The 23,897-nt window shown below is 41.5% G+C and overlaps 1 protein-coding gene across 6 annotated transcripts in view; it reads left to right on the forward strand.

The window, feature by feature from the left end:
- The window catches only part of LOC123608828, a 186,211-nt gene that overhangs the window by 117,527 nt on the left and 44,787 nt on the right, over window positions 1-23,897 (forward strand). For 4 of the 6 annotated variants that reach the window (XM_045499212.1, XM_045499211.1, XM_045499215.1 and 1 more), the window contains 5 exons: window positions 326-491; window positions 5,536-5,674; window positions 13,245-13,398; window positions 15,773-15,868; window positions 16,927-17,097. In XM_045499212.1, the coding sequence (XP_045355168.1) occupies window positions 326-491; window positions 5,536-5,674; window positions 13,245-13,398; window positions 15,773-15,868; window positions 16,927-17,097 (726 nt within the window). The remainder of the gene's footprint in view (window positions 1-325; window positions 492-5,535; window positions 5,675-13,244; window positions 13,399-15,772; window positions 15,869-16,926; window positions 17,098-23,897) is intronic. The other 2 variants (XM_045499216.1, XM_045499217.1) reach the window with 1 other exon arrangement.

Here is a 23,897-nt window from a genome sequence, read left to right on the forward strand (position 1 = left end):
ATTTGTGATCCTCGTAACCTATCAGTGGTCATACAAACACATTGTGCGGTGTTTATGGTCACCGTGGTTTTAAACAAAGAGAAACACATTGCTTTAAATGCCTCACTCCAGGACTTACCTTGTCCAAAGGCATAAACCCTGGTTCATGAATAGTTTTGTTGTTCTGTTTTTTTAGATATTAACCTGTAATTATTATCCTATATTATATCGTGAAAATGTTTAACCAATATTCTTATTCAAAGATATTATCCCCATCAATGCTCATATATTTTTATATGTGTCTTAGAAACTTCTTAATATTTCTTTGTATTGGTTATACCCACAGGCAGCTTTTCAAGCCTTAAAGCTAACGCTACAGCTGATAGCCCCTCTCCATGACATTGTGGCCTACCTTTTCAGTTTTGCTAAACTTGGAAATTGCTCAACATGTTTTAAATTTCCTCTAAGTGCTAACCCTTTGAAAGGTGACTGGGGAGGAACTGAGGGCATTGGTAAGTGATTAAAGGTGATTCAAATCACCTTCAATATTCGCTTGAAATTCTATGAAGCTCTTCCTGCGCCCCCACCGCCCCAACTTTACTGCAGTATAATTGGCAAATAAAATTGTAAGCTATTTAAAGTGTACAATGTGATAACTTGATATGCTCACACATTGTAAAAAGATTTGTCCCATCTGGTTAATTAATATGAAGCTCTTAATACTTGGAAAGACGGAACTAAAATATTTTTTCATAAACGACAGTGAGAAGAAGGACAAAGGGCAAAACGTCATAATATAGTGTCTCCAAACTAATTAATTCCACATTTATAGGCTAATCCACAAGGTAAAGCAAGTCAAGAGTGGCAAGCCTGGCTTTTTACCCTGTATCGGCCACTTGGTTACTGGAAGCTGGACATTTTATTCTGTGGATCTTTGTCCATCTATAAAATGGGGATGATAATACCTGTTTCATGGAGATGTTCTGTGGATTAAAATCTCTGTAAAATTTCTACAAGAATGTACATCCCCCTACTGCACAATAGTTTTATTTCATTCCCTTTCTGGCCTATGTGAGCTAACGTGGCAAGGTCAGAACCAAGCATTTATTGTCAAGAATTCTTGCAGACAGGGGCGCCTGGGTGTCGCAGTCGGTTAAGCGTCCGACTTCAGCCAGGTCACGATCTCGCGGTCCGTGAGTTCGAGCCCCGCGTCAGGCTCTGGGCTGATGGCTCAGAGCCTGGAGCCTGTTTCCGATTCTGTGTCTCCCTCTCTCTCTGCCCCTCCCCCGTTCATGCTCTGTCTCTCTCTGTCCCAAAAATAAATAAACGTTAAAAAAAAAAATTTAAAAAAAAGAATTCTTGCAGACAGTCCTCTGTGAGCAGACAGTAGCCTGATGGTCCTGAAGTAAGAATGATTGAGGCTTTAGTTTTATTTGCCAAGTGCTAATCCATAAACCCTAACTAAGCACTAAGTTCTAAGATGAATGCACAAGGTAAATTAAAGACTCTGAAATGCTTAGTAAGCTGGGTTAATCAAAAGTAGGGAAACTGATCTTGTTATTTTAATAATTTGACTCCCAGTCAAATTATGTCATTAGTTAATGTAAATGTGATAACATATTGTAACAGAGTAGCCAAGGATTTTAATATTTTTGATGTTTATTTATTTTTGAGAGACTGAGAGAGAGCACGAGCAGGAGAGGGGCAAAGAGAGAGGGAGACACAGAATCTGAAGCAGGCTCCAGGCTCTGAGCTGTCAGCACAGAGCCTGCCGCATGGGTTCATTCAAACCCATGAACCGTGAGATCATGACCTGAGCAGAAGTCAGACGCTTAACCCCATGTAGCCAAGGATTTTAAAGGATGAGAAGAGCCAACAAAATGAGCTAATAATATGCCTATTCTAACCGAGTGGTCTTCAAACAAGTGTAATATACTCTGAATCTATTCCTCTCTGGCCAGTGTATAAAGGAAATATGTTTGTGGGAGACCCTGATTTGTTTGCTGGTAGATTTGCATTGCGCTAATGAGCACGGAAGGAATCTGTAAACATTCAGATAGGAGACTCTAGGGGAGCGTATGAGTGGTGATCCTGGAGGAAGATTGATGCCTGTATCTGAGGACAGGCAGCATGAAGAAGGGATGGATTGGTGCTGACTCAGCAGAAAACACAGAATTTTCACAGGCTAATGAGATTGCAAAACTACTAGCAAATCTTCCATGTAAGAATCAAGAGAGAAGTTCCAAAGCATGCTTAGAGCCTTTCCTTTTACTAATTCGGGGACTGTTATGAAAGGTGTTTACTCAGAAAATAAACTAAGACACTCTTAGAGGAGCTGCTAGGTTTGGGGAAGGTATGGGGACCAGGCTTTAGATGAGGGACAGGAGAAAGGATGCCATCCCTGTCCTTGAGACACACGGAGATGAGATAGAAGCCTAGATAGAGCCAGAGTCATCTTTCCATAGAGGCTGCATAGGAACTTCTACAGCAGCTGGGAGGGCGGAGCCTGCGGGGAAGGTGATGTGGGGGGGTACTTGCCCTCACTAGAATCAATGGAGAAGACTAGGAGGGATGGTCCTGGTAAGACAAGAAAAGGCCTCTGGCAAAGAGTCAGACTGCACATGGCCAGTCCAGAGAATGGCGTACCTACTGGTGTGACACTGAGGAACAGTAGGAAATGAGGCCAAATTGTTGAGGACCTGGAATTCAGGATGAAGGAAATTGGTTTCTTACTATTTATATGCTTATGAACCAGAAACCATTGAAACATGTGGGGCCCAGGCTTTCCAAGGTGTGCAATTAGAGGCATGCACCCTGTCATGTTGCCAGCAAAAACATTTGTGCTCCAGGGAGAATGTGCAAAGTTTTGCATACTCTGCTGAAAATAGATAAAGACCAAACTGAACTAAAAAAAGAAAAATCCCACTCTGTGATAATCATCTTTTTTAAAAGCCTAGGTTGCTCAGTTCCTGGCCTGCTTCCCAGAGGAGACAAGGAGAGCTAAGGTGAAAAGAGATGGGTCTGTTCATATCCTTGCCCACCTCCTCTTGGCTATTGCCAAGCTATTTGGAGTTTGACTTTTGTGGGCTCATATGCTTTAAAATAATTTTTAAGGGGACCCTCCAGATGTCAGCTTTGGCCCTGCCATTTGACTGAGGAAGCAGCTCTTAGACACTGTGCACCAGCTCTGTGGACCTGCCCAATCCTTTCCTTCCCTGAAAGTCAGCAACTCCCTTTGGAGTCAGCAGAGGATGTAATCAGCCTGTGGGAGTTTACACTGTGATTTCCTTGTAAAGGTTTAGGAGGCCAATTAAAGCCCAAATACTGTCCACTAAACTTAGAGTTTCAGGAACTCTAGAGACAAGCTGAGAACAAAGTGTGCTAGCTCTGAGCATTCACATGGAGACAGGGCCACTATGATTTCCACTTCACCCCTCCCCCTGCCCCCACTTCTCTCTCTCTCTGATTTCCCAAATAAGACCCTCCTGGGGAAGTCTCATTTTTTTCCTGATGTTTCCTGGCTCAGGGTCTCCTCCCAATCCCACCACCACAACTACATGGTAACCATCTGCCCCATCCTCACAGTCAGGCTTTCTGCCCTGCCCGCCAGCCACCTCCCCTCCCACCAAGCAGCTGCTTGATGCCATGAGGCAAGGGAAGCCTAAATGAGGATGGTAAAGTCAGTTAATAACAAAGAAAGGGTAGTCCCCACCTCTACATCTGTGTTTTAATGATAATACTACCTATCAACACAGAACAATTTTGCTGGGAAGTGATCATATAAACATGCACACACATCACGTATATGAACAATAATGGAAATAATGAAAAGAGAACGATTACCTGCAATCCAACCATTCTAACAAGTGAGATATTTTTATTTACCTTTACTGGCTTCTAGCCCTTGTCCAAATACACTTTACATTTCACAGAGCTTTAATTACTTTATATTCCTTTTTCACTGCAACTTTATATTCCTCTTTCATTGTCATGGCAGAGGATTATAAACCGTTCCTCCCTGGTTGCTGCTTCACCTGACAGCATGTAATGCTTGCAGACCGTCCCACTAGGCCTTGAACAAATAAGGCTCACTGATTACCACTAAATAGGGCTTCCATCCACCACCAAAATTCTTGTGCAGTTCACTCTAACATGACCCCTCTTCTGGAGGAAGTTTCTTTCCAGTCCGATATGACCATCAGATTTATAGAGGAGTCATAAAAATTTTGGTGATTGGGTCCAATTTTGCAGCGGCTGGAAAAGTACCTAAAAACCATTTTTCTCTTCTATGTAAAGCATCAAATGGATATGAAATCTGGACTTCTCATGTTTTCCTAAAGCCAAAAGCATATATCACAAGTGTTAGCAACTATTCTCAGTCCTGGTTCTGCCCTGGTCAGGCTCTCATGGACAGCTTCCCCATTCCCTCAATTCCTCTTTCATCTAGAAATGTGGGAAGAAATCCCATGCCAGGCCAGATAGGGTAGAAGGCTGCTCAAGACTGGACAAGCTATTGAGAGAGTAACTCTGCAAATGCCTCATGAATATCCCATCTGTCTTCTGCCTTGGGCTACATATCAGGCACAGAGATCAGTTTCCATAGTCTTCTTCCCATAACTGTGATGTCCTCTCAACTAGAAAGCTATCACTGTCCTCACTGGGAGTTGGCAAACATTTCAGATCAGCTGACATTCCAATAGCCCTGGAAGTGTGGGCCCACCTACTACCCTACTAGTGCTCCCTAAGGACTCATTATTTTCCTGCTTTGCTCTCCCATTCTGACTAACTCCTCTCCTGGGCCAATAATAGAGATGGTATTAAGTCATCTACACCCAGGCCAGTTTCTTCAACCTAGTACTGAGTGTTGCAAAAGGTCCCTAACTTAGATTTCCATTCAAAACACATGAAAGTCTACTTATGTCCAGTCCACTTTTGCAGTAAGGATCCAAGAAACAAATCAGTTTAGGATCTCTCACACCTCCTAAAATGATGATAATCTCCTAAAAGAAGGCGTGTGTGCATGTGTGTGTGCACATGCACACATATGGGTGTGCATATTTCTTGCTTGCCTTAGATAGTCTTGAGTCTTCTTTAATCCATGAGCCAGTGAGAGAATGAGCCAGTGACAGAGAGGCTGATTTGTATGGCATGGTTGTGGGAAATGAATGCTGGTTTGTAATCTATAATAACTTCAAGCCCCTAACAGCTCTACTGAGACCTATATTTTCCCATTCCTTGTCATTCTTTTTTTATTCAGTCTAGAGGCTATAGCCTTGTAAAATTTAAAACTTTCATTCAACAGCATGTTCTTATTCTGAAAAGCAAAGCAAATTTTTATCTTATTGAGGGAGGAAGGAAGGAAGGGAAGATAAATCAGACCTTGGGCTCTACAATATAACTTTGCTAGTCTTGCAAAACATATAATCAGCATGTTCACAAACAAAGAGAAGTACATTTAGGTAAAAAGTTAGCTTTGGAGGTGAATGATGGCTCATTAGGTTAGCCACGGTAGCCTGTAGGTCACACTATCTGACGAAAATGTCATCCATCTTCCAGGGTCTGAGCTTCAAGAACTGCAGAAAATGATTGACAGCCTCCAGAGCCCCCAGGACCCTGCCCACGTGTCCCAGGCACTCCTCCTTCGAAGGGAGATTATATTTTTGCAGTTTGATGCTGCGGTGCGGCACCTCATCCGGTAAGGGCTGGAGCGCCGGATCCTGTCCAGTTCATCGTGTAGGGCAGGTGCTTCTGAGCGACCACTGGGGGAGGCCACTCTTGGCAAGATTGAATACCGAGCTTAAAATAGGGCACAACCTGAGCCAGAGAACTGTGGCTACCGAAAGCGTTCTGCTGCAAAGGCTGTCCAAGCAGCGTGTGTTCTTGTCCGATCATAATATTCTCAATTTTATTAAATGTGCCCTAAATACAGTTAGTTTGCACAACAATCATTGCTTTCAATGTTCAGGTTGTTGAATTGGGAATGATGTTTTTCATACCTCTGAAAATGATTCTAAGAGTTTTGTTTATGTTTTTCAGCCCTTAATCACCTTTTAAAAGAACAGAATTTTCACTGCACGTGTGAAGCCAGTGGAACTGGCTGAGTTAAATTTATAAATTCAAATAAATAAATTGTGGGTATTAAGTGTTCTGCATACAAAAAAGAATGTCTGTCTGGTTAATTAATCATGACTGATGAGAAAATTAGTTGGGACTGAGAGTCACACTGTTTCTAGGATAAATAATAAGTTTTGTATGGGAAGGGAAGAGGTCAGGCCTAAAGGTCTCTGCTTACTCTTAAATCGTCAATATCAATTAACTTCCTTTGATTAATTCCCAGTGTAAGTATTTAGCCAAGGAGGAAGACCTCAGGAGGCTGTGCTCTTACCTGTGGATTATAATCACATTTCACTGCTAGCATGGGTATCCATAGAGGATGTAAATGTAGGGTTTGAACTGAACTGTATTTTCTCTTCCTACTCTGCATTTTCTTTACTCTGAGCATCAAGGATCTCTGGATTCAAATTAACTCAGCAGAAGAAAACAATTGAACGAATTGATTTCTTTTTTATTGATAAACAACTTTCTGAGCTGTAGCTTAGGTGAGCAGGTAGAATATAAAGGCTCCAATTTTTTCAGGATGGCCATTCATTAGTCCTCTGACTCTGAAACCCCAGGTCAGAATTTGGAAGGAATTCACGTAGGGTGAAGACAGAACTATACCCCGGAGGTTCTGTTTGGATTCCAGCTGTGCAGGGTTCAGCTTGCTACTGTTCTCCCAGAGGAACCATTCTGCTTCCCCTAGGAATTCCTTTGAGGGGCTTCCTTTGTCCTGGCACACTCAGTGCTCAGGAATAGAGGGCACTGTGTTCTATGTCTGGTTTCAGTATATTCAGTATATTTTTCAAAAGACTTTGGAGGGAACCACTCGGGATGGTATGTCTCCACTAGGCCTTTATTCATCACATTTCCTCCAGCCTTTATCTTCAGAGCTTTTCCGGGCTTGTGTGTATTTGGAATCGCACAGTTAGTTAGTGGCAGACTAGAAGTAGAACCTAGGTGCATTTGACTCTAAAGTCTTAGAACTAGGATGGATGCCAGACAGCAGTGTGGATCGAAAAATAGACTCTGGAAAGAAGGCAGGGAACAGGAGGAAAAGAGAAGCTAAGGGATAAATGTCATCCCACTTGATGATTTCACTGCTAAACCTGCAAACAAGGAAAAGTCCTTAGATAATCAAGAGGCAGGAAGGACAGGGAAGTTCCCTCACCCTTCCCCAGAGTTCATAACTCTGAGCAAACATGACTGTTTACCCAAGGGAAGTTTTTGCTTATAGAAATTCAAGACGTCTCCAGAATTTGAAAAGAAAGAACTGAACTTTTACCTGGAATGAGAGCAACATGCTTCTATCGACTGGGGGAAATTGAGGAAGGATGTAGCTCAAGGACATCAAGATAGTGGCCCATTAATCACCTAATATCTGGCTCCTGCTTCTATGTGGCATAATCAGCTCTGGTTGCAGGGTAGATGCAGTCTAAGCACAGAAGTCTCACTCTGCCCCTGTCAACCTGCCCTCTGATGCGGGAAACAAAGGCAAAAGGAAATGGCAGATAAAATTAAATTTCCTTATGACCTGCAGCCCTTTGGTAAATACTTGAGGCAGGCAGAGTATAACATTTCTCCAGGAACTCCCTACTGTCTTCATGTTAATACTTTGCTAGGGGGAAAAACAGCCTTCGCTTGACAACAGCTAGGCCTCCAGTATCCATGAGTCTTCTTTACCATGTAAAAAGATACCTTTGGAAACTTCCCCTGGACTTTATCTCTCCCAACTCCCAGGTGTATAATCAGTCTCTCCTCACAATCCCCAGGCAGCTCTTCCTTCCCACAGGTCCTGTCCCCCTGCTTTAACAAAACCACCTTTTTGCACCTAAGTTGTCTCAAGAATTCTTTCTTGACCTTTGGCTCCGGACCCTACCATCACTCCAAACCACATCACCTACCAAGCTCCTGGTAGAAATTGGTATTGTCCTCTAATACCATTGGAACCATGTTGCCCAGGGCCTGTCACCTCTGCGCATGTCCACCAACCTGTAGAAGTTATTTATTAGCCAGTGCAAGAAATGCCTGAGAAGTGAGCTTATCTTTAATTTCAGGTGATGTAATCATTTGTGTTGAAAGTAAATGCTTGGGTGTTACAGTGGTTCTAACCCATCTTAACTATTTAAGTCAGGGGTCAGCAAACTTCTGTCATAGGCCTGATTTTTGTATGGCCTGTGGGCTAAGGATGGCTTTTACATCTTTAAATGGTTGGAGGAAAAATTTCAAGAAAAGAGTAGTATTTTGTGACTCATGAAAATTATATGGAATTCAAATTTCAGTGTCCATAAATGAAGGTTTTTGAAACATAGTCATGCCTATTCATTTGTAAATTATCTTAGACTGCTTCCACACAGAACTGAGTAGTTGCACAAGAGACCATATGATCCACAAAGCTGAAAATGTTTACTATCTGACCTTTTAAGAAAGATTTTGCTACACCCTGATTTAAACAGCGTTTCCCTGTTTCTTGAGTGCTATTGGGCAAGTTGTGCTGGTCAGACCCACCCTAGCAGAAGACACAGGCCAGGGTTTATCAAATGAGGCATCTGATTGAGTTGTGATGGGAACCCATGACCTGTTATCAATGTTTCGAAAGGCATGATGAAAAAGACACATTTGCCCCAAAGCTTTGCAAGTAAACAAAATGTCAAACTTCTTTCTTTTTAAAAATTTTTTAATGTTTTTATTTATTTTTGAGACTGAGAGAGACAGAGCATGAGCAGGGGAGGGACAGAGAGAGAGGGAGACACAGAATCTGAAGCAGGCTCCAGGCTCTGAGCAGTCAGCACAGAGCCCGACGCGGGACTAGAACTCACGGACTGTGAGATCATGACCTGAGCTGAAGTCGGACACTTAACGGACTGAGCCACCTAGGTGCCCCACTTCTTTCTTTTTTTAAGAAATTCTGGAATTCTAAGAACTGAGATAAGGGGGAGAGGAAATTTGCTCTGGTTGAGTTCTCACCATGTGCCAACTCTGTGGGTAGAAATAATTTCCCCCATTTTTACAGAGGAGGAAATAAAGATTCACAGAAGTTGCATAACTTGCCCAGGGTCACACAGCTTATTGTAGCAGAACTTGCATCTGTGCAGTTTTTCAGACTCCGGAGCCCTATTCTTCCTTTATATCATGTTTCTTCGTCTCTTCCTGCAGCTTGGAGCTTGGGCTGGAGGCTAATGTGGTATCAAGTTAGACAGGAAAATATTTACTGAACATTTGGTAGAAAAATCTTTCAAAATATGGAGTCCATGGAAAGGAGGGAAATAAAAGAGGATTTAGTGCTAAAAGTATTGAGTATCATCTTGAGACCCTTTTTTTTTACATGGCATTAGACACAGTTCTATTGATAGAGGGGAGATGGGGCCTACAAAGCATGTGATCTAAACTAAGGAATCAGGAAAGTGGGGAAAATCATACCGATGATTTGGTCAGTGGTGGTGCCTATAATTTGACTCTGGCCTCTCTAGAAAGTATACCATATTCTATGATTCTGTAGCTTAGACTAGCAGCCACATTTACATCTGAACTGCATTGTATTTTTGAACAGTCTCCAAACATCCATAAATTAATAGGCTTGGTATGTGCACAAAGCTATGTCTGGGGCTCTAGAACCCTGCCAGGAATTGTGTTCATTTGTGGCACGTGGTAGTTACAAAGTTCTGCACAAACTTGTCAGGGTAAGAGAGCACGTCGGTGTTCTGTGTTCTTTTATGTGATGACCAGTCAGGTATAGCCACAAGAAGGGAACAGAAGGGACCTGGGAAAACAAAGTTTATTATATTCACAGGTCCTAGAAACAAGATGTATGCCACACCACACAAAGCCACATGGGAAAGCATCTGTGTGGGCCAGGAGCAAGGAGAGTGCTGAGACCATACCCTGAAAGGCATGGCAGGGCTGGGTTGAATAATTCCAGTGGGCTTTGGGTTGTAGAGGTGATCTCTAGTAGTCTATTAACTAGCCCTGGGATGAATAAAGCAGAGGAATATTCCCAGGTGCAAAGGTCAGGTAGAGGAAGTATGGCTCTGGATGGTTGGTTCGCATATCAAAGCCATGCTCCCTGCCAAGTCCTTTGCTATTTCTAGGAACTATCTAGCCCAAGGAGGAGCAGTATCATCCTTAGCCAGAAAGGTCTTTGAAGATGTCAAAATATCCATAATAAACAGAAAATAAATTTTAAGATATAAGCACTGTAGTCAAAGATTGAACTAGTAAGACATGAGCAAAGCGGGACCCAGAGACTGAGAGAAAGAGAAATCCTTCTATAGATTGGTGGGAGAGGAGAGCAAGAATGATAGGAAAGGAGCCAACCAGGAAGAGGTTGTACAAGTTCCTAGACTTCTGTGCTCTTGGTTTGGGCTGAAAATAAATGTTTCTATTAGAGTATTCTGCTATTTGGTACCACTGTTTTAAGTAGATCTATATGATCTATATGTGCCAGAAGACAGATGTGGGTGTGGAAAGTACCATGGTCATTTAGAGGAAGGTCAGAAGCAGCTGTAAATGAGCTCTGCCTTACTGGGGCTCCTACTAGGCTGAAAAGTCAAACACATTTTTGTATTTGGGACAGTTCCTGCACTTTGCCTTGTGCATAATTGGTGCTTGATACATCACTGTCACATGGGTAGCGAGTGAGTAATGTGTCCCTGGCAGGGCCCATTGAGAATCATTAGAAAACATGTGAAAGACATGAGCAACAGAAGAAAATGTTCTCATTGAGCAACTCCAGGCTCCATCCTTGAGCTGTCAGGATAAGTCAATGATTGTATCTAGTCTCTCGGTACAAAACATTTATTCAACTATCTTTTGCTAATTCTCATTAAAATGTGAAAAGGTGGTATGATTTTTGCGGTTTGATGTAAAAGTATGGAGCTCCCTTCATCTGTCTTTGAACTTAACTTCATAAGCCCCTTCTGCTGATGCCAAAAAAAGATGAAACTTCCTAATTCCACCTCATCCAGCTACAGGTAGAGCTTAAAAGTGGTTGGTTGGAGATTTAAAATAAGTCAATTTAAGAATAATTAATCCCCATTTCCCTTTGTTTTAATGGCCTCCTATTCACCCTGTTGGTAAGTGAGGGATTCTGCGCTAGTGTTCCAGGGACACTAAACGCTGAGCAGAGGAGATCAACAGCAGTTTACCAGTCGTCTACATCCCAGGGGAAGAGGACACTGCATGCCGTGCAGGGCCACAGAGGAACTGTACCCGGGGAACAAAGTGAACAACCAGGGACTATGGGAGACAGGCTTTGTGGTATCAGGAGTGTATGATGTCCCCTCATTTGTGCAGGAGGATGTGATTGGTTCATTTGAATACTTTCATGGTCTGGCAACAGACAGAAACCACTAAGGGGGTAAGCAGGGATTGCCCTAGGTCCCTTCAATAAGAAAGATTATTTGACTAAGGGACCTTATCTGTGAGAGCAGAGTGGAGAGGAAACCTTTTGGTTAGGCCATTCCAGGCCCTCCTGATTTTACCATAATATTGGACCTAAATTTTAGGTCTTACACTGTACTTTTCTCTTCCTTCATTCCTCTCAGAGATGATGTAAGCTCCTGGGGGTGCTTATAAGTCATCCTAGCAGTTGAGGAGGAATGGCTACGTCACCTACCCATTCTGGATTATCTTGTTCAACCTCAGATCTCTTCTGATTGGCCTGATGCTCAGCATTCCATGTAGATACCCTTCTGTGGGGGCTCTGGCACTCCTCAGGGCTTTCCCCAACACTTTGATTGTCTGCTAGTCTCTGGGAGGCTACCTCATTTCCCTCAGGGCTAGTATCTTCCTCAGTCATTGCTAATCTCCTTTTTGATGTCTGCTTTATGCAAGACTTGAGCCAAGCCCATGGAAGATCCAGACAAACGTTCCCTTCTGTTTTAGGATATCCTCTCCTCAGTTTACCCTATGTCAGCATCTTTTTTTTTTTTTTTGGTATCCACTAGATCTAAGTTCTAGAAACAGTCTTTCCTTGCTTACTAAATTCTTATTTCCGTTTGGACAAAAAAATGTCATCGTAATTTATCATGCATACATCCTTACAACTTACAACTTAATGGTATAAATTTCATGCACTAGTCTTCAGGATTTTTGGTTCTTGATATGCAAAGCCAAGTTTTATTCAAAACAAAACAAAAATCTTCCTCTCTCAAACCCCAAAGTTTTATTATTTAATTTAAAATTTGGTTTGCAGGGGCACCTGGGTGGCTCAGTCGGTTAAGTGACCAACTTGGGCTCAGGTCATGATCTCATGGTTTGTGAGTTCAAGCTCCACTTTGGGGTCTGTGCTGACAGTTCAGAGCCTGGAGCCTGCTTCAGATTCTGTGTCTCCCTCTCTCTCTCTCTCTCTGCCCCTCCCCCACTCACACTCTGTCTCTCCCTAAAAAATAAACATTAAAATTTTTTTTTAAAATTTGGTTTTGCCTATCAAGAATTGTCTCTGCTATTGTCTTAAAATAATTCAACAATCCATATCTTTGTTCTAGAGCTACAGCTGAGTTATCCAATGCAGTAGTCACATATGGCTATCTAATTTAAAGTCTCAAATTGATATTGACTTAGATGAAGTAAAATTTAAAATTCAATTCCTCGAATCACAGTAGCGACATTTCAAGTGCTCAACAGTCACATGTGGCTAGTGGTTACCATCCTGGACAATCAAACTCAGAACATTTCCATATTGCGGGGCGCTTGCTTGGGTAACTCAGTTGATTAAGCATACAACTCTTGGTTTCGGCTCAGGTCATGATCTCACAGTTTGTGGATTGAGCCCCGAGTTGGGCTCCACGCTAACAGCATGAAGTCTGCTTGGGATCCTCTCTCTCCCTCTCTTTGCCCCTCCCCTGCTCACACATGTGCTTGCACTCTCTCTCTCTCTCTCTCTCAAAATAAATAAATCAACTTTTTAAAAAAAAAAAAGAACGTTTCCACATTGTATAAAGTTCTATTGGACAATGCTAGTCTATAATATATCTACCTTTCCCTTTAAGGGTTGTGAATCATGAGAGTGAAGGGCAGTGTGTAAAGAAAGGAGGATGAGGGATGAGGTCATTGAGGAGGAAACGTGTTTATCTCAAAATGTTATCTTGCTATAGTAACTTTGAAGAAAGTTTTGAGCTTCAGAAGCTTAAGTAACTGCTTTTAATGAGATTCCCTCCATGTTTTGGTAGAAGAACATTTTTGGCAACTGGAAATGCTTCTGCCTACCAGTCTGTTACAGACGGCATGTACCATGGATTGCCACCACTGAGCAACTCTCTCGTGAAGAGCATTTTTGCTTCACAGCTCAGCGTGCCTCAGCCACTAGATCCACAGAGCCTCCAGGTATGTTGAGAAGTATTTTTATACCTAGAAACGATGTTGTACATAGGGAATTGGCACTTCATTTCCATTTGGTTTAAATTTTGCAGGGGTTCTCCATGTTTTAGTGCTCTTTAGTCTTGCTTGGCTCCCCTTCATTGACATGGTAGAACAGCCTGGGCCCCCATAGCCAGCTGTTATTCCCAGTCAGAGTCTTTGCCTCCAAACTGCTTAACAAGCAAACGGGGGCAATACCTTATCTGCTCCCAGCTGGTAGCAAAACCAACAGTTGATCTTTTCCATTTAATAAATAATAATAGCAATTACAATACAAAAATTAGGTCAGCAGCTCAGTTTTTAATAGCCCTGGTTACAGCAGGTATTATCATATGTAATCCTGGCAATTATTATTTTCCCTAGGTACCAACAATATTACCCACCCTCTACAACTAAAGACTGTAAGGTTCTGGCAGGTCAGAGATCAGACTGCTGGGCATTCATGACAGCACTAGATCACAAACTGTACTACTTATCTATGGCTGCATAAAAAATGACCCCCAAATTTAGCAGATTAAAACAATACATATTCATCATCTCATACAGTTTCTGAGGCTCAGGAATCTGGGAGCAGTTTACTATGTAATTCTGGCTCAAGATCTCTCGCCAGTCTACTATCAGGGTATTGGCCCAGGCTGTACTCATCTCAAGGGTCTACTGGAGGAGAATCTGTTTCCAAGCCCACTCATGGGCTTTCGGGAGGCATCAGAAGATCCACTTTCAAGCTTATTCATGTGGGCTTTTCCACAGGGCTTCTTCACAGCATGGCAGATGGATTCCTCCAGAGCAAACAATTCAAAAGAGAACAAGAAACAGAACCCAACATGGAAGTCACAGTCTTTTTATTACCTAATTTCATAAGTGACATCCCATAATTTTTGCCATATTTTATTCATGAGAAGTGAGTCACTAATTTTAGCCCACACTCAAGGGGAGTAGAATTAAACTCCACGTTTTAAGGGAAAAGTATCGAAGAAGTTGTAGACCACCTATATTTAAAGCCATCTCATGGGGCGCCTAGGTGGCTTAGTGGGTTAAGTGTCCAACTTTGGCTCAGGTCATGAACTCACAGTCTGTGAGTTCAAGCTCCAAGTCGGGCTCTGTGCTGACAGCTCAGAGTCTGGAGCCTGCTTTGGATTCTGTGTCTCCCTCTCTCTCTGTCCCTCCCCTACTCACACTCTGTCTCTGTCTCTGTCTCTCTCTCTCTGAAAAAAAAAACATTAAAAAATATATGTATTAAAATAAAATAAAATAAAACCACCTTACAAACCCAAGTCTTCTGACTCCAAAACCTCCAATGCAATTTTTTTATGTTACAAAGCTAAGCCAAGTAATGCCAACACTAACCCCATGTAAGTCCTACCATTTTACCTTCCCTAGCAACAAGGCAATGACTCTTGGCCCAAACCTTGACCCTCATTTAGTCCCGGAATACAAGATTGACCATGACCATTAGTCCTGTTCCTACTGCCTTTAGATGTTGCCTGGGATTAGGTAGATGGAAGTGTCCTGGCTTCTGGCTACCTGAATCAATTCCAACTCTAGGAATTGTCCGAAGCCAGTACCAAGTCTGCAAATGTAGAATGGAGTCAGATGGATAGGTCCACTATGTCCAGGCCTGCATGTGATGCCACAACTAGTAGGGGATGCCTTGACTGTTGGACGGTGATATGGAGAAGACAGAGGCCCACATATTAACATTGTGGCATTGGCTTTGAATTGTTACCTAGAATTGGAACACAATGGTGATGAAGGAAAACATTTTAAGGTTCCTAATGTCTAGAACATTTGAATAAGTTTACTTTTGTTGATTGTAACTGTGTCCCATTATTATTATGGTATTCTGGAACTTCCAAACACTGGTGCTGACTAGTTACACTGAAGTCTTAATTAAGTACCCTTCTGTTTATCCAGATTTGGGGAATAAAAAAAAAAAAAAAAGAATATTACTCTCTCCTCTACATCATCAGAGACTTTCTATCCAGAACTACTTCTTTTTTTTAATGTTTATTTATTTATTTTGAGAGAGAGAACACACCAGCAGGAGAGGGGCAGAGAGAGAGAGGGAGAGAGAGAATCCCAAGTAGGCTCCGCTCAGTCAGCACAGAGCCCGATGTGGGGCTTGACCTCATGAACCATGAGATCATGACCTGAACCAGAATCAAGAGTCAGACACTTGACCAACGGAGCCACTTAGGTGCCCCAGTAACTATTTCTATATAATAAATAAATCATCCCACATTGTTTTGGAGTACAGACACAGAAATCCTGTTCATATAAGATATTTATTATTTGTGGACAACAGTACAACATTATCATGTTTCTCATTTGGTTCTTTTAGGCATCTGTGCTATTCCCTTGGAGAGCATTTCTAGAAGATGGAGGACTGTTTCCAGTTATGTGTAGCAGCCCAGATACCCTAGAGTATAATATGCAGGTAGGATAGTTCTTCCCACTCATGGCAGAAAGAACTGAATGCAGACTGCAAAGCAGGTTTCATTGGGTCCATAGGTCAATGGTGAATAATTTATGAGATAAGCAGGATGTTTGATTATGAAGCTGTAAATCCAGTGCTACCAGGTGAGTCATGTTTTCTTATGACAGAAGAGAATCATGGTCTCAGCTGGTATGGGCCTTGGTTGTAGACTCAGCTGCAATTCTCATGGCCAGTAATGACCTGGGAGAGTGACTAGCCATCTCCAGTCACTCTCTGCACCTCTTAGAGAAACACCCAGGCTGGAAGCTCAGGGGTATGTAACTCCCGGTCTGCCTGTGAATGGTGGTAGGAAGAGAACTCTTTAAGCAGGATTCATAAGGAGAATTTCTTTCAATTATGTGTTTCCTCCCTGATTACCTAAGCAAATATTGTGTTTTCATTTTTAAAAATAGAAAATATGGAAAAGTATTAAACATGAAAATCAATCATAAATTTGCTCTGAAATAATACAGAAGTGGAGAGTGATGAAGATAGGGGCAGGATTAGCCACAGGCTGATGGTTCTTAGGGTTGGGTGGTGGGAACTCTACTGTTTACTTCTCTATAGGCTCAAAATTAAAAAGGTTTGGGTGTTTTAAAGTAACATAGTAAGAATGGTTAAAAATAAATAAATCATATTTCCCCCAGTGGGAGACAATCACCATTCACATTTTGGTTTATTTTTTCTAGTACTTTCCCTATGCATACATGTGTCTCTATCTGTACTTTCAAAAGAAAATTGATTATCACACTATGCATTCGCCATATACAAATACCACTCACTGTAAAGTGCTGGGAAATGGACTTCCATGCAAGGCCAAAAGTCTGATATGTTCAAGGAGGACTTTCAGCTAGAAATGTTACTCTGATTTTTACAGATTTTTCTAATAGTGGAGAGGACGGGGTTTATAAAAACAATTATTCCTAGTTTTCTCCCCAAAATCATGTATAAGAGATACATAGAAATCTTCAAGATGGGTGTTTTGTTTCATTTTGTTCTTTGTTTTGTTTTGTTTTTAGCTGTGCCTCTGTAGGCTGAGTGACCATGATCTGAAGGTGGCTCATGGAGAGCTGGTGGGCATGCAGCTGCTTTTGGAAGATGTGCTTCTGAGCAACTATCATATGATCATGGAGGATCGTGGAGGATCCCCCCAGCAAGACACACTGGACAAAAACACACAGGTACTCTTGGTGAGCAGTCTTCCTAATTGGTCAGTGCTGTAGTGTACTGAAGGACCTTCCTCCCCCTTTGTCTGACAGCCTCTTCCAGTGGGTCCCAAGACTGGGCTAATGCCACATGGGAGCAGCGGATTCATTTCTTTTCGTTTTAAAAACAGAACAAAGGTTGTAAGAGGTCCATTGAAATCAAACGGGACAAACAATCCAACTGGCTGGGTTTCCTTGTGAGTCATACACATTTAGGACTGGAGTTGGGAGGACTGGAGGGGTAGGACAGAGACCCTGGGTGAACATCTCCACCCCGGGCTCTCATCTTCGTTACTCAACTAGCCTTATGGACTCCTAGGTGAGCACTCCCTCCTCTGGACTTATCCCTGAAGCTCTAAGGCAGCAAGAGCCCCTGGCCCACTTGGTGTCATAACTGGAACCAATTCTGCACATATGTGGGAACCAGACAGAGACTTGTCTGGACACAGGGTGAGCTAGCTGGTGCTCCCATTTAAAGAGCCTCCTTTTGAGAGCCCAACTTTCTGAGAGATGTCTGCAGCAGCCATCTCCATTTCCTCACCTTCAACCCGCTCCTCAGAAACTGTGCTTTGTCACCACTGAGACCACCCTCATCAAAAGCACCATGGTCCTTGTCACTAAATCCCCTGGATACTTTTCAGTGCCCCTCCAACCTGACCCTTGTCAGCATTTGACACAGTGTATCCTTCTTGCAGCCTCCCTGCTGCTGGCTTCCAAAGCACAGCTCCCTTCCTCCTTTTCCTCTGGCATCGGTAGCCATGCCTTCTCAGACTTCCCCGTAGACTCTCCTCTGCCTCCTGCCTCCCTTCTTCCTCTGCCAGTCCTCAAAGTACTGTTTTTTCGGGTTCTGTCCTGCTACTACCACCAGCAGGGCTGCATTTTGACTTCCACAACACTAGCCACTTCTGTCTTTGTAGGCCCTTTCCTCCATAAGAAAGCATTAAAAGTTATAGTTTACAACTGTGTTAATATTCAAAAATTAATATCATATATTAAAACACTTTATTCAGCCTCAGTATCCTTTTCCTCTGATTTTATTTTTTTTTATTTATTTTTTTTATAATATATATTTTTTTCAACGTTTATTTTATTTATTTTTGAGACAGAGAGAGACAGCATGAACGGGGGAGGGGCAGAGAGAGAGGCAGACACAGAATCGGAAACAGGCTCCAGGCTCTGAGCCATCAGCCCAGAGCCCGACGCAGGGCTCGAACTCCCGGACCGCGAGATCGTGACCTGGCTGAAGTCGGACGCTTAACTGACTGCGCCACCCAGGCGCCCCATGATTTTAAAAGAAATTAAGGGGTGTCTGGTTAGCTCAGTTGGTTGAACATCCAACTCTTGATTTCAGCTCAGGTCATGATCCCAGGTTCGTGGGATTGAGCCCCACATCAAGCTGCCCAGCGTGAAGCCTGCTTAGGATTCTCTCTCTCTCTCTCTCTCTCTCTCTCTTTCTCTCTTCCCCTCTGCCTTTCTCCCTCACTCACACTCTGTCTATATAAAATTTAAAAATATAAGAAAGAAATTAAAACATTCTGTGGGCCCTGGGCACTGTGCCTTCTGTGTCTAATCAAAGAAGTTTCCCCTGAATACTATTAATACTACTGTTGGCTATGACTGAGATCTTTTCAGAATGCTTTAGTAATTATTAGCTTCTTTAATCTTCCCAGTAATTCCATGAAATAGATGCTTTAATTATTCTCATTTAATACTGAAGCTCAGAAAGGTTAAATGATGTGCCCGAAGTCAAATGCCTATTGAGGCAGGAAACCCACATTCCAACTTGACAGTCTGCCCTGGAGCTTCCTTCTACTCTTATCTGCTACGTTGTTCCACTCCACAGCCACTCCCTAGGCACGCTCATCTGCTGATGACTTTCCTGGCTATAACTCATGCAATGACCATCTACCTGTCTTGTCTGAATCTCAATCCTGTCAGATTCATGCGTTCAACTGCCTTGTTCCATCCCAGAGACACTGTGTCCCCAGGTGAGCTTGTTTCACAGCCCAAAACTTGCTCCTCTTTCCATATTCCCTCTCAGTTAACCACCACCTGCCCAACTGCCCAAGCCAAAAAATCTGGATGCTCATCTTTGACTTCTCTCTATCATACCCCATAATCAGACACTGAGTTTTACTATCCTGTTATTTTAATATCTCTCAAGTTTGTCTCCTATTCCCCATCTTCCATCACCACCCCCGAATCAGCATCATCTCCTAGTATTAGGTTATGTGTATAACCTCCAATTAGATCCTTATATTCACTCTTGCCTTCTTCCAGCCGTTCACCAGGATTATTTTATTTTATTTTATTTTTATTTTATTTTTTAAGTTTATTTTTATTCTGAGAGAAAGAGAGAGCAAGTGGGGAAGGGCAGAGAGAAAAGGAGAGATAATGCCAAGCAGCCTCTGCACTGACAGTGTGGAGCCTGATGTGGGGCTTGAACTCACAAACCATGGGATCATGACTTGAGCTGAAATCAAGAGTCTGACGCTTAACTGACTGAGCCACCCAGGCACCCCTTACCAGAGTAATATTTTAAAATGCAAACCTGATTATGTCCCTTCCCTCTTACAGCCCTTCATTGTCCTCCATATGTCCTGAGAATAGGATCCAAATGCCTTAACCGGCCCTTTACTACCTAGCTCCTGCTGATATTTCTACCCTCAACTTATTTCATTTTATCAAATGTACCGTGCTTTCTTTCCTCAGTAACTTTGTGCAAGCTAACCCCTCTGGTGGAAAATTTCCTTCTCCTACCTCTCTATGTCATCATCTGATTAATTCCCACTTATCCTTCAGGTTTCAACTCCCACGTCACTCTTTCCGAAGCTTTTTCTGATTTTTCCACCTTTGAGGTGATTGATGCCCTTTTGTGCCAATTAGGGTGCACCTGCTATAAGTAGCAGGTTGTCCTACTAGCCATGAATTAAATTAGCAAAAGGTATTAATCTTGCAAAGCAAGTCCTTAGACTTGTCTCTTAAGGAGGCAGTTTGGGTTGGTGCAGTCACTCAGGTTGGTTTATGCTCCCGCTCTGCCATTATGGGTATGTCAGCAAAATGTCTCCTTCATCCATGTAAGATGAAAACAGGAGCAAAAAAAGCTTTCTCCTTAAAGGGCTTTATCTTTTTACCAAGAAAGAAAATCCTCTCCAGAACCTTCTAATAGCCTTGTAATAGATTTTCCTTGTGTCTTACTGGCTACAATTGAGTCACCAGCCTACTTCAGGAAAATTCGTGGAAAAGGAAGAGTGTTTAGATGTGCCATCTAAATTCCACAACAGAATTAGATGTTTCACTCAGATGGAGCATTTGCAAAGCAAGCATTGGCACCAAGTAGTACCAAGATCAAGAAGCATGTTGGGCCTTTGGGCCCTCTGTTGACTATTTCTTAGTCCTGTTTTTGATGGATTGCCATCCTTCCCTGACACCCCCACTGTCCCCCACCTTTGTTCTTTACCTTGTCTCCTGTTCCTTCTTCCATCCTTTAAAACACTTAGGAAGAGAAGACTTCTCTTAATATGAATATATTAACAAGGGAAGTTTGCTTTAAAGTTATGGTTTATTTTAACTAGTTTAATGATATGATTTATTTTATTTAGGAGTATTTAATATTCATAGATAACAAGAGGCAATGGAATATATACTGCCTGTGAGATAGGACCCTGGGTTTCCTGGCCCCGCTGTGCAACCCGTGCTGTGATCTCTTAGACCTCAGTCTCTAAAATGGAAGTCATGGGCCTTTAAAACTGTGGTCCCAGGAGCCCTGGGTTCCTCAGAGGCAAGTTGGAGGTTTTTTGTGTATTTTTTATTTATAATGCCTTTTTAAATTGAGATGTAACTGACATACAATACTATATTAGTGTCTGGTGTATGCATTGCAATGATCATCACAATAAGTCTAGTTACCATCTGTCACTATACAAAGTTAATACAATATTATTGACTGTATTCCCCATACTAGACATTATATCCCCATGATTTTTTTTTTATTTTATGACTGGAAGTTTGCACTTCTTGATCCCCTTTACCCATTTAGTCCCCCAAACCTCCTCTCCTCTGGCAACCACCAATCTGTTCTCTGTCTCTATGAGTCTTGGTTTTGTTTTGTTTTTTAGATTCCACATATAAATCAAAGCATGCAGCATTTGTCTCTGACTTATTTCACTTAGCATTATACCCTCAAGATCCATCCATATTGTCACAAATGGCAAGAGTTGATTCCTTTTTATGACTGAGTAATATTTCTATGTGTGTGTATAATCACGTCTTCTTTATCTGGTCATCCATCAATGAACACTTAGGTTGTTTCTCTGTACCTTGCCTATTGTAAATAATGGTACAGTGAACATGAGATGAATATACTTTTCAAATTAGTGTTTTCATTTTCTTCAGGTAGATACCCAGTAGTAGAATTGCTGGATCATATGGTAATTCTATTTTTAAGAGGAACCTCCATACTCTTTTCCATAGTGGCTGCACCAGTTTACATTTCCACCAACTATGCACAAGGGTTCTCTTTTTACCATATCCTTGCCAATACTTGTTATTTTTTTGTCTTTTTGATAATAGTTATTCTGACAGGTGTACAGTGGTATTTCATTCTGGTTTTTATTTGCATTTCTCTGGTGCTTAGTGATGTTAAGCATTTTTTCATATGCCTATTGGCCATCTGTATGTTTTCTTTGGAAAAACACCTATTCAGATCCTCTGACCAATTTTTAACATGATTTTTCTGGTTTGTTTTTTTTATTATTAAGCTGTATTACTTCTTCATGTATTTTGGCTATTAACTCCTATTATGTATGTGATTTGTAAATATTTTTTTCCCATTCAGTAGATTACATTTTTGTTTTATTATGGCTTCCTTCACTGTGCAGTAGCTTTTTAGCTTGATGTAGTCCACTTGTTTACGTTTTTTCCCCACCTGTTTACTTTTACTTTTATTTACCTTGCTTTTTCTCTTGCCTTTGGAGTTAGATCCAAAAAATATCACTAAGACCAATGTTTTGGGTTTTTTTTTTTTTAACCTTTATTTATTTTTGAGACAGAGGGACAGTGCAAGCAGGGAAGGGACAGAGAGGGAGACACAGAATCTGAAACAGGCTTCAGACTCTGCACTGTCAGCATAGAGCCCGATGTGGGGCTTGAACCCATGAACAGTCAGTTCATGACCTGAGCCGAAGTCAGAAGTTTAACTGACTGAGCCACCCAGATGCCCCTTACTGAGACCAATGTTAAGGATCTTACTGCCTATGTTTTCTTCTAGGAGTTTTAAGTTTCAGGTCTTATATTCAAGTCTTTCATACATTTTGAGTTTATTTTTTATATGGTGAGAGATAGTGGTCTGTTTTAATTTTCACATGTAGTTGTCCAGTTTTCCCAATACCATTTATTGAAGAGACAGTCCTTTCCCCATTCTATATTCTTACCTACTTTGTCACAAATTAATTGATCATATATACATGGATTTATTTTGGGGCTCTCTGTTCTGTTCCATTGACCTATGTGTTTATATTTATGCCAATACCATGCTATTTGATTATTATAGCTTTGTAGTGTAGTTTGAAATCAAGGAGCATGATACCTCCTCTAGCTTTGTTTTTCTCAAGATTGTTTTGGTCTTAGGGTGCTTAGGTGGCTCAGCAGGTGAAGGCTCTGACTCTTGATTCCAGCTCAGGTCATGATTTCACGGTCATGAGATTAAGCCCTGAATTGGGCTCTATGCTGGGTATGGAGCCTTCTTAAGATTCTCTCTCTCTCTCTCTCTCTCTCTCTCTCTCTCTCTCTCTCTGTCTCTCTCTATCTCTCTCTCTCTCTCTCTCCCCATCTGTCCTTTCCCCTACTCTCTCTCTCTCTCTCTCAAAAAAAAAAAAAAACAAGATTACTTTGGTTATTTGGGGGTCCTTTGTGGTTCCATATAAATTTTAGAATTATTTGTTCTAGTTCTGTGAAAAATGCCATTGGAATTTTGATAGAGATTGCATGAATCTGTAGATTGCTTTCTGTAGTATGAATATTTTAACAATACTAATTCTTCTAATCCATGAGCATGGAATATCTTTCCACTTATTAGTGTCTTCCTGAATTTCTTTTAACAACTTATAGTTTTCAGTGTACAGGTCTTTCACCTCCTCAGTTAGGTTTATTCTTCAGTATTCTTTTTGGTGTGATTGTAATCTCAATTTCTCATTCTGATAGTTTGTTATTAATGCATAAAAATGGAACAGATTTTTGTATATTGATTTGGTACCCTGAAACTTCACTAGATTCGTTTATTCTAATGTTCTTTTGTGGAATCTTTAGGGTTTTCAACATATAGTATCATGTCATCTGCACACAGTGATAGTTTTACTTCTTCTTTTCCAACTTGTATGCCTTTATTTCTTTTTTTTCTTGCCTAATTGCTCTGGCTAGGACTTCTAATGCTATAATGAATAAAAGTGGGGAAGGTGGGCATCCTTGTCTTGTTCCTGATATTAAAGGAAAAACTTTCATCTTCTCATCATTGAGTATGTTAGCTGGGGGTTTGTCATATATGGCCTTTATTACATTGACAAGCATTTCCTCTCTACCTACTTTGTGGAGAGTTTTATCATAAATGGATGAGAGTTTTTTCAAATATTTTTTCTGCATCTGTAGAGATGATCATGATTTTTATCTCCATTTTATTAATGTGGTGTATCATGTTGATTGATTTGTGGATGTTGAACCATGCTTGCATTCCTGAAATAAATCCCATTTGATCATGGTGTTTGATCCTTTTAATGTATTGTTTAATTTGG

This window comes from Leopardus geoffroyi, chromosome B2, assembly GCF_018350155.1.
Source record: "Leopardus geoffroyi isolate Oge1 chromosome B2, O.geoffroyi_Oge1_pat1.0, whole genome shotgun sequence".
In the NCBI taxonomy this organism is placed as follows: domain Eukaryota; kingdom Metazoa; phylum Chordata; class Mammalia; order Carnivora; family Felidae; genus Leopardus; species Leopardus geoffroyi.